At 55.4% G+C, this 10354-nt stretch overlaps 2 protein-coding genes across 5 annotated transcripts; one reads left to right on the top strand and one right to left on the bottom strand.

Moving 5' to 3' along the window:
- Positions 1 to 165: 165 nt before the first annotated feature.
- Positions 166 to 4041, top strand: cnot7 (CCR4-NOT transcription complex, subunit 7). 2 transcript variants are annotated; one of them, XM_053878489.1, is made up of 7 exons: positions 166 to 315; positions 498 to 621; positions 1465 to 1658; positions 1736 to 1897; positions 2444 to 2588; positions 2660 to 2770; positions 2832 to 4041. In XM_053878489.1, exons 2-7 carry the CDS (start codon positions 505 to 507, stop codon positions 2961 to 2963), a joined length of 861 nt encoding a protein of 286 aa, XP_053734464.1. In that variant the 5' UTR covers positions 166 to 315; positions 498 to 504; the 3' UTR covers positions 2964 to 4041. The 2 variants fall into 2 exon arrangements, with proteins under 2 accessions (XP_053734464.1, XP_053734465.1); XM_053878490.1 differs by lacking the exon at positions 2660 to 2770.
- zdhhc2 (zinc finger DHHC-type palmitoyltransferase 2) lies at positions 3329 to 10227 on the bottom strand. Of its 3 annotated transcripts, none has more exons than XM_053878485.1 (13): positions 9884 to 10227; positions 7714 to 7740; positions 7553 to 7647; positions 6781 to 6901; positions 6654 to 6723; positions 6559 to 6591; positions 5574 to 5721; positions 5375 to 5413; positions 5129 to 5261; positions 4937 to 5063; positions 4480 to 4572; positions 4079 to 4182; positions 3329 to 4015 (listed from the first exon to the last, which is right to left on the bottom strand). In XM_053878485.1, exons 1-13 carry the CDS (start codon positions 10008 to 10010, stop codon positions 3975 to 3977), a joined length of 1158 nt encoding a protein of 385 aa, XP_053734460.1. In that variant the 5' UTR covers positions 10011 to 10227; the 3' UTR covers positions 3329 to 3974. The 3 variants fall into 3 exon arrangements, with proteins under 3 accessions (XP_053734460.1, XP_053734461.1, XP_053734462.1); XM_053878486.1 differs by having other exon boundaries at positions 3332 to 4015; positions 5601 to 5721; positions 9884 to 10223; XM_053878487.1 differs by lacking the exon at positions 5375 to 5413 and having other exon boundaries at positions 3332 to 4015; positions 5601 to 5721; positions 9884 to 10223.
- Positions 10228 to 10354: the final 127 nt, after the last annotated feature.

The raw sequence follows: 10354 nt of genomic DNA, 5'->3' as shown, positions 1-10354 counted from the left end.
GGGCGAGGGCCACGCCTCCCGTGTGCCCGCCACCTTATGGCCATTTCTTACAGAAATCGTTCGTGGCTGACTTCGCCCGCCGCTGACACAAGCGCGTGGCCGTGACGCAGACGTCAGCCGGTGACGTCGCACTCTGACGTGATGACGTCGGGCGGCGCGCGCAGCAGCGATGGCAGCGGCAGGTTGACACCGACTCGCTGCTCCATGTAAAGTGTTGAAAAGTTGGCGCCAACCCCCCGCACCGCCGCGCAGCGCTCTCACGCACGTTCCCCCGCACAGGCGCTGTACAGCGGGACTCGCCCGCACCGTGGGACGGTGAGTTGCGCGCCAGTCGGCGTCACACGCCGGTGTGTTGTTGGTGCTGCGCTGGAAGTGACATGTCTGCTGCTGCGCGCGCACGCGCCCAGAGGAGGCGGCGCCGCCGCGGTGAGCCGCGCGCGCCCGCGGTCCGGCGTGTAACGCAGTGTGTCTCTCTCTGTGTCTCTGTCGTGGCGCAGTGGAAGCATGCCCGCAGCTACTGTCGATCACAGCCAAAGAATATGTGAGGTCTGGGCCAACAACCTGGAGGAGGAGCTGAAGAAGATCCGACACGTCGTCCGCACCTTCAGCTACGTTGCCATGGTGGGTGATGAGCGCAGAGCACGTGACACGTCACCCTGGCCTCTGCTCCTGTGCGCATGAGCAATGTGAGCAGTCAGTGCACCACTGCGTGCACCACTGCGTGCACCTTTGGAGCACGCCTCCGCCACGACCCGAACGTGCATGATGTTTCCCTCCACTGAGGTGAGGCACTGGGGAGCCACAAGTCAGCTGCCGCTCCCCGAGTCCAGCAGGGCCGACAACACACCACCGAGTCCAACACACCACCGAGTCCAACAGGGCCAGCAACACACCACCGAGTCCAACACACCACCGAGTCCAACAGGGCCAGCAACACACCACCGAGTCCAACACACACCGAGTCCAACAGGGCCAGCAACACACCACCGAGTCCAACAGGGCCAGCAACACATCACCGAGTCCAACACACCACCGAGTCCAACACACCACCGAGTCCAGCAGGGCCGACAGCACACCACCGAGTCCAACACACCACCGAGTCCAACACACCACCGAGTCCAACACACCACCGAGTCCAACAGGGCCAGCAACACACCACCGAGTCCAACACACCACCGAGTCCAACACACCACCGAGTCCAACAGGGCCAGCAACACACCAGTGGAAGTGACAGCGTTACGGACTTGTCGTGCTGACTGGGCGTAAGCTTTCAATAGTGTGAAGCTTGGACTCGCTACAACTTCTCCACCAAAGCTGGAGGATTTGAAATAGACTCGTGAGAAAGTTCCTTTTCCAAATCAAGCGCTTCATAAGTTTCCCTTCGATCGGAGTAGTGCTTGAGCAGGAGCGTGGGCCGTCAGCTTCTGTTGGTCCCAGCTGAAGTGTTGCTCCGTCTCCTCCCAGGACACAGAGTTCCCTGGTGTGGTGGCACGACCCATCGGGGAGTTCCGCAGCAATGCCGACTACCAGTACCAGCTGATGCGCTGCAACGTGGACCTGCTGAAGATCATCCAGCTGGGCTTGACCTTCATGAACGAGCAGGGAGAGCATCCCCCGGGAACCTCCACCTGGCAGTTTAATTTCAAGTTCAACCTCACGTGAGCTCCCCCCCCCTCCCCCGGGCCTGAGCCCAGCAGGACGTCCTGACGGATGCTGTGTTCCCCTCTTCCTCCAGAGAGGACATGTACGCGCAGGACTCCATCGAGCTCCTCACCACTTCAGGGATCCAGTTCAAGAAGCACGAGGACGAAGGCGTCGACGCGCTGGACTTTGCCGAGCTGCTGATGACGTCGGGGGTGGTGCTGTGCGACGGCATCAAGTGGCTGTCCTTCCACAGGTGAGGCTTTCTCTGGGCACTCTGCTTTCCTCCCACCCTCTGAACACCCACTGCGCTGTACTCACACGGGGCCGCAGCAGAGGGGAAGGGTCAAGTCATGAAGTACTTGATTTGGAACAGTACTCCTTCATTTGAAAAATGTCAATTTCTACTGCAAAGGTTTTGGTGAAGAAGTTGTAGACTTGTTCATGGTGAATTTGACTTGTGAACGTCCTCATGAAGCGTTCTGCTCTGTCAGCACGATGGATCCGTGACAATGTCATTTTCATTCCTCTTTTGTCGTGTAACACACCTTTCCAGGGTGTCCCGTGCCGCGGGGACAGGAAACAGCAACAAGCTCGTGAGCAAATGAGTCAAATGTTGGCGGTCTGTCACCTCAGCAAACCGCCCGTGAAAATACGTGTTTTGTGGCACCGAACGTCGACCAACTTTTCAAACTCAAGTGAAACAGCGATTCAAACGGAAATGCCAGACGGCTAAGCGACAACGTGGCGGCGCTAGCGACAGCTGAACTCGGTGGCTTTGATCTGTCGTCCTGTGCTTCAGCGGCTACGACTTCGGGTACCTGATCAAGATTCTGTCCAACGGCAAACTCCCCGAGGAGGAGGTGGATTTCTTCGAGATCCTGCGCCTCTACTGTCCGGTCATTTACGACGTCAAGTACCTCATGAAGAGCTGCAAAAACCTGAAGGTGCGTAGGCTGGCGGACGGGACGTCCCGGAGAAGTCAGGCTGCTGATGCAGCTCCCGGTTTGGCCTCCAGGGTGGGCTACAGGAAGTGGCGGAGCAGCTGGAGCTGGAGCGGATCGGGCCGCAGCACCAGGCGGGCTCGGACTCCCTGCTCACGGGGATGGCCTTCTTCAAGATGAGAGAGGTGGCGCTCAGACCGGAGAGCCCCGTGCTTCTGTTGTCTCACGCCCTGCTCTCCGCTGCAGATGTTCTTCGAGGATCACATCGACGACGCCAAGTACTGCGGCCACCTGTACGGGCTGGGCTCCGGCTCCACCTACGTGCAGAACGGGACGGGGAGCGCTTACGAGGAGGAGGCCAGCAAGCCGCCGTCGTGACACCATGGCGACCATCCCGCCCGCCCCGCCCCGCCCCGCCCCGCGCGTAACGTTCAGCAGGACGTGTTTTGGACCTCAGTTAATCGTGATGGTATTTTAGTTTCCTCAGATATTCTGTAGAAATGTTTTGCACTTTAAACCCATGATTTTATACGAAAGAAAAAACCCGTTTCGGACGTCTGGTCTTTGTTGCCTTCTCTCGTGCGGACCTTCTCCGGGCTCAGCCTTAAACCTCAGCCTCTTTTTTTAAACTTTTATTTATTGTGCTGGAACGTCCCAGAGAAAAAACAAAAGGGAGCCCCCGCGCGGCGACACAAGCTCTGGTCCTGTTGGGTCTGGCACGTGTGTGTGTGTGTGTGTGTTTCAGTGAGGTGCTCGCTGCAACAACAGGTGCATGCCTGGTCATGTGATCCCTGCCGCGCCACCTTGGAGCGGGTTGTTGACTGGCGCAGCTGATGGCTGACGCAGTAAAAGGTGGTCGGCAAGAGGATGGTTTTTAGCTTCTTTGGTAAATAAAGGCCTGGAGGCTTTTCTACTGGAGTGCACTGGAAACAGCACCAGCTCTTTTATTCCAAGGCATGACCTTAAACAGCACATTGGGAGTCACAACAGCAAGATACAAAAATATTGGTGACGCCTTGATGTTTTGGTTTCGTTTGAAACAAGCTTACATTCATGACCCAGGGATGGCAGCAGGGTTTTCCTTGCCTCCAACCGGAGTCCCCTCGGCCTGCTCCAGAACCTCCTGAGCGGAGCGCAGGCCTCAGCTGCTCCTCCAAGCCATATTTTAGTTTTTCAAACCCAAGGCTCGGGGACCAAATCCAGCCAGAGGTACATTTTTTTTCGGCCGTTCTCAGACGACCTTTTTCGTGTGAAACTAATTTCCCATTTTCCTGACACCGAGCCAAACATGTCTCTTGTTTCTTTCACTCCTGTGATGAGAGCCTTTGGACTGAAGCGTCCAGGAGTCGCACGGCGGATGGGACGACTCGGACACAAACTCGCTGTCCGTTACGCTTCGTTCTCCACGGTCATCCCAGGGTTGGAGGAGCCTGAAGAAGCGTTTGGACCCGATGAGAGGGCAAATCTGGCGCTGAGAGCGGCACACCACTCACCCTTCCGGTCCGTGTCAGCGTCTGTCCAGGAGGGGGCGGCGATGAGCAGGCGACTCTGGCTCCCCCTCAGAGGTTTGCAGGGGAAGTGGCGGCCCTCAGCTGAGCTGCACACACGTTCGACACCGCCTCTGATCACATGATGATGCTGACACGTGAAAAGCACACCTGGACCCCCTCTTGAGCTTCTTTCAGTCATTGAAGCTCAGGATGGTCAAAGTACTTTTGTTATCATTTTAGCATCTTTTTTCAATTCTATTTCTGTTTTTTGTAGTTAGTATGATGAATTCACTTTTGATCCACACAAACAAAAGAACGTGTGCCATCATAGACAGGTACGGCCAGCCATGGCCAGAGGTCACCTGGCGTTCGTGCTGGTGAATGTGTGCGTGTGTGTGAAACACCTGTGGCTGGCGAGGCCGGAGCCGCTGGGGGAGCGCGGCTGCTCGGGGTCCAGGTTCACCAGACATGTTGGGAAGGAACAACCGTCGCCTAAACTGGTGGCAGGAACCCAAAAATAAAAATGAATCAAAAAGAAAGAGATGGAAAATGACCTTTAAAAAATGATATATATATATATATATCATGTCAAACACTCTCATTAAAATAATCTACAATGTTAAAAGTTATTTAAAAATATATAAAATCATTTCATGACCCATCACTATATTTTCCATGAAAAAAAAAAAACATTGTTAGCTAATTTTAAGATCATTTGAATCTATTCATCTCAAGCCTTTTGTGGCATTTTTTGAATTGTATTGTATGAAAATATGAAGAGCCCAGATGCACAGGCGCTGTCTTTGTCCAACCCAAACTGACTGAGGAAAGAGACGAGCGATGAAGGCCTACTGCTGTCACCTGGAGAACACAGGGACGGGCCAGTACTTGAGCTCATCCCCGAACACTTGTCTGAAGTTCTTGCCGACTCCCAGACTGAAGCCGTTCTTGTCCGTGCCGTGGCGGAACACCGGGGCTCGCACGGCCTCTGAGAGGAAAAACTCTGAGTGTGGCTGTGCAGCTGACGGGTCACAGGGCCGGGGCGGCACCTACCCAGCGTGGACCGGTTTCTGCAGACCAACCAGCAGTGGTAGATGAAGAGCGAGGCCAGGCTGACCGAGAACATGGAGGCAGAGAAGAAGAGGAACAGGATGTGGAACTTGGCCTGCGTGTCTGGGAGGCCGTTCTGTCGAGGGCAGAGGTCAAGCTGGGTCAGGGTGGTGGGAGGAGGAGGGGGGGGGAGCACCCGCTACCCTCACTCGAGGACACTACTCTGATCTAGTGCGTCTGTGGTCGTACCAGATACTCTGTCAGACGGAAGTGAGCTCTACCTCCAGCCTTGTGAACACACAGCAGAGCAGAGCTGGGTTACGCTGAGTGACAGTCACACACAAACACACTGACAGCAAATCCAAGCTCAAATCACGGAGGTGTCCTGCACCTCTCTGGCCGGACTGCTGCCCCCGCCACCTGAAAGGCAGGTCAGCGCCGCACACACCTTCATCCTCCTCCACCTTCTGCCTACCGTCCAGAACTTGATGAAGAAGGGCAGGTCCGTGGCGGTGATGAAGAGGCAGTAGAGCAGCGAGTAGGCCAGGAACAGCAAGAAGAACTTGTAGTTGGAGAATCCCACGCAGTTGTTCACCCTGCAGGGATGACAGCAGCGGTGACATGGAGCGAGGGTCTTCAGATGGCTCTCGCCTGACACGGTGGCACCGTGCTTCCTCTTCACTCTCCGATCTATTCACCGTGTGTAACTGGATCAAGTTAAATGCCACGCTTGTTTGTTTGTTTGTTTTTCACTCCACAGACAAAGGCGTGAGAGAGGGAGGATCAGCAGGAGCCAGGCAGAAGGCCAATGGTCAGGCAGGGAGTGGAGGCAGGCTGTGATTCAAAAGAACACCATTTAGTTCGAGGGATATGCGGCTTGGAACTTGAAGCTTTAACTTTAGTATGTACCTTGTCAATGTAAAAATGTCACGTCATTGCGACCGTTTACTGACAGTTTTGATTTTTTTAGCAGCTTCACGACCCACTTTTTGGCTCCCGACCCTCCGGTTGAGGCTCAGGAGGTCGAGTGAACGGGTGTGGAGATCAGTGATGGCCAGATGAGGCGTCATGAAACGGTGTCGCAGGGCTGATGGAGCGCCATCTGGAGGCCACGAGATGGCGCTCTTGCTTTAGAAACGACGTGCGGTTACCTTGACTCGGTTGTTCAAGTTCAAATATTTTGGGGCAGACAGCACCATCTGGTGGCCTCATCCACCATGGCAGGTGGAGATGAAGACGCTGAGGTGGACGTGGGCAGCGAAACAGGAGCGTGCGCTAAAGACACCCCCCACGCCATGAACTAGTCCACGAACGATCCTAGGTGCACGCGGCGGAGCACGTTTAGCTATTGATGAAGGCCGCCACACGCTGCCACCATGGATGTTGCCATGTCACGTCTGGTGAGCTCTCCAGGCCTCTCCCTGGGTACGTACCAGGGACAGTGGTGATCCATCTTCAGGATGCACCTGCAACACAGCAGAGACGCAGGGTCACAGGCCAAGTCCAGCGCTGTCCCGGGGAGTCGTACTTATCGCAGACGGAGCAGTGGTGGCATCGATCAGGCTTCAGCAGCTGGCAGTGGTCGCAGAAGCGGATGGCTGGGGAGACATTGCGTCACACTCCAGGCTGGAGAGAGGGAGTGGCGGGCGCCGTACCTCCAGAGTTGGTGCGCGTGTGGATGGGCAGGTCTTTGGCCACGCGTCTCAGGATCTCCTGCTGAGACTCCCCGCGGTCCTCCCGCTCCAAGAGCTCTGTGTCCGAGCGGGACAGCTGGAACTGTGGAGAGCGCAGCAGCAAAGTCATGGCGATGGAAAGAACCCGAAGCTTCATCCCACTTCCTGTTTTCAGAACTGTGCGCAGGTTCTACATTTTGATCCGGGTGCTGCAGTAGAGCTCTTCTCCTGAGGTTCCTGCCAGGTCAAAGGTTAAAGAAATGGGCGTCACGGTTAAGTGAGACTCGTGACCAGACGATGGCGCTCCTGGGACGACAGAACCCATGCTCCATGACCGGACGATCGCCAGAAAGTCACATGAACGTGAGCATGTAGCTGGCATGGCGCCGCAGATTTTTAAAAATGTTCATTGTTCTTCAGGCGTTTCATGTGATAAATCCAAACTAACTCTCTGCATGAAGTGAAACAGAAGTCCCGCCCCCTTCTGTGCCACTGCACCTGCGGCACTGAGAGTGCGGCACCGCTGCGTGGCCTCAGACACCGGGTGCTTTCCACTGAGCAGCTGAGCCTCTCTCAGCTGATGCACAGTATGAGGACAAACAAGTAGCGTCAAAGCTCCGGCGACCTCATGATCACACGACGGAGACGTCACATGTTTTCCCGGCACGTGGCTGATGCTGCGGTCAGGAGCGTTAGTACTCTGCCACGTCATCTAAACACAGCACGCGATGGCGGCTGCGACAGGCTCACGCACCTCCTGCAGCGGGTTCATGGGCTTGGTGAAGATGGTCTTCCAGTAGGCCCAGACGAACATGACGAAGACCACGTGGTAGACCAGCAGATACACCACTGAAGCGCAGGAGAGAAGCCATCAGCGCTGGTGCCATCTTCAGGCGGCCTCCGCCCCACACCCACCTTTCTGTCCCGTATCCTCGATGGACTCTGAAAAACAGAAGCAAGCTCTCCTGAGAAACACACGGAGGACTTGACCCATCTGCTGCTGAGGCCTGGCTTCGCTCGCCTAACCACACAACACCGCACAGAAGCTGCTCTGACGCGGGACGTTCAGATCGGGTCAGTGGAACCAGCCAGACCCGGCGCAGCGGATGAAGGCCAGCTCAGGCCGAGAGAGTTGTGGTGCATCCACTGGTCATACTGGGCCGTGAGACACAGTCACACAACGCTGAAACCTTGATCACGGTCCAGACCAAACCATAAGAATGTTTAATCTGCCTCCTAATCATCTGAAGCAGCAAGGCATGCTGGGTTGGGATATCACTCCAGAGATCTTGTTTGTGGTGAACTTCATCTCAGTGTAGAGTTCAATTTCAGTCTGAAGCTCGTGTGGACCACATAACTTGAGGCCGGATGTGGCACCAGGCAATGTTCCCTCTCATCCTTCATGTATATACATATATCTGTATATCCTTTCTCAAACTGATGGATAAGGCTCCTGAATCCGTGAGACTGGATTTTGTTCACTTGAGGCCACAAGCGACTTCCAGAGAGAAATCGGCTTTTAAACATCAGCCGGCTCCAATAGTCACTTCAGATAGCAGCTCTTCTGGTTGCAGTGTTTGTTCCGTAGCGTGCATGTAGCGCAGTGACTCGGCGGACGGTCTTCAGTTAAGGACACACAGCGCTGTGAGCGCTTCGTTTCACTGCTCTGATGCCACAAGGCTTCATGTCTGGACAGGAAGCCCTGTGGGCCAGAAGTGGCACTCACTTATATTCAACTCAGGATGACATTTTAGCGAGATCGTGTCAGCTGTGCGCAGCTTAGAGGGAACATCGCCCCCAGGCCTCAGGTTTGGCACCTGCAGCGTCCAACTAAGGGACCCAGGTTTAGCGCCAAGCCCAGAGTTGCCTCAAGTGAACGTCTTGTTGTGCGCTCCAAACCCTCTCAAAACAATAACTGCACCTGAAACCATAAACATAAGCTCTAACTCTAAAGTCACTCTTACAGCGGTCGACTGAACTGCAACCGTTGCAGTGCGTGATGGAGCTGCGAAGCAGTGTTGCGAGGGCCGGTAGCCTTCAACTGGAGGCTCAGTCACACTGGGGCCAAAGTGGGTAAGACGCAGGTCAGAGAGAATTTGTTTTCACTCCTCGACTGGAAACAAAAGTCAGAAGCTTCACTGTGATCTGGGTCACAATCCACCCACTTGAAAGCAGTCAGTGGAAGACGGCGGGTTAAATTTGACTGCGCCTGCGGGCCTCCAGCGTGACCTGAACTGAACTGGGGCTGTCAAGAATGTCGGCCCCATTCCTTATCTGTGAATCTAAATCTAGAAAAGGGCGAGCTGCAGTCTGCTCTCATGGCCAGTGAGTGTCTACGATCGCTGCAGGACACCAGGAGTCCAGTGTCATCATGACTGGGCTCTTGTGTGACAAAGGCCTCAGTGTTCTGAAGCTCACGAGCTCCGCCGCTGACTTGAGCACAGCAGGAAGGCACCGCCGCACACATGCCTCCACACAGATGCACTTCCACCTTCCAGTCTCCAGCCGTGGAGAGCAGAGCGGGTTGTCGGTGTCTGGAGGAGCGGAAAGTGGGTCGGCTGCAGATGGCTGGGGGTGAATTATGTAAAGCAGACAATGAGATTAAGTGCTGAAGCAGAGAGTGTCAGCTGACATCCACACGGCCGGCTCGGAGACCACACGCTGCTCCGCCTCCAAACATGCACAGAGTTGAAGGCCTCTCCTGGGGCGGGGGGGAACCCCGGCTCAGGTCAGAAAGGTTTGAGAAGAGCGGCCTGTCCTCGTCCGGCATCGTGAAACTGTCTCACGGCGAGGACGAGGAGTACGAGGAGCCAAACCGGAGCTCTGACTCAAACCGCTGTTTACCATCCATCTGGAGCAGGAAAGTTCATTCATAAATCAGTGGCACAAAACAGAGAGCGAGGGGAGCCGGCCGAGCGCGGCGCCGCTGCTGACCTACATGAGGCTGGAAGTGGTGGAAGTGCATCATGATGCAGGAGCTCAGCTCAGCACAACATAATGCTATTACAGTAAGACTTGAAGATGAGGGGGGGGGTGGTTAGTATCAACTCAGTTTTACCAGGTCTGAACAGCAAAAGTGTCTCACCCAAACACAGCTGCAGGACATAGGCGTAGTAGGACCACGCCACGATGAGGGCGATGAAGAGCACCGGGATCCAGTAGACAACTCTCCTGCAGCCACGCTTGACACTGCGCGAGCCAGTCGGAGCCATGGTCGCGCAGGGAGCGCATCCGTCTTCCCCTCCTCCTCTTCTGTGTCTGTGTCGTCCAGAGGAGTGTCACTGCATCGCTGCTGGAGCCAAGTTCCCTCCAGCTTCTGCTGCTGCTGCTGCTGCTGCTGCTGCTGCTGCTGCACTGCTCACCACTACTACAACACGGCAGACTCACACACACACACACAGAGAGTCAGACAGCTCCGCCCTCAAATGCCTCCCTGCTGGTTGCCATGACGATCGTGGGATGCTGCAAGCCTGGCACATTTCTCAGCGGCAGCAGGTTCATCGGGTTCGAGCTCATCTGCCGGAAGCACCACAGAGCAAATTTTGGAATATTTGAC

The sequence above is a fragment of the Synchiropus splendidus genome, chromosome 11 (assembly GCF_027744825.2).
Source record: "Synchiropus splendidus isolate RoL2022-P1 chromosome 11, RoL_Sspl_1.0, whole genome shotgun sequence".
Taxonomy (NCBI): domain Eukaryota; kingdom Metazoa; phylum Chordata; class Actinopteri; order Syngnathiformes; family Callionymidae; genus Synchiropus; species Synchiropus splendidus.
Note: the sequence above shows the minus strand (reverse complement) of the source record. Positions and strands in the feature narration are given on the sequence as shown.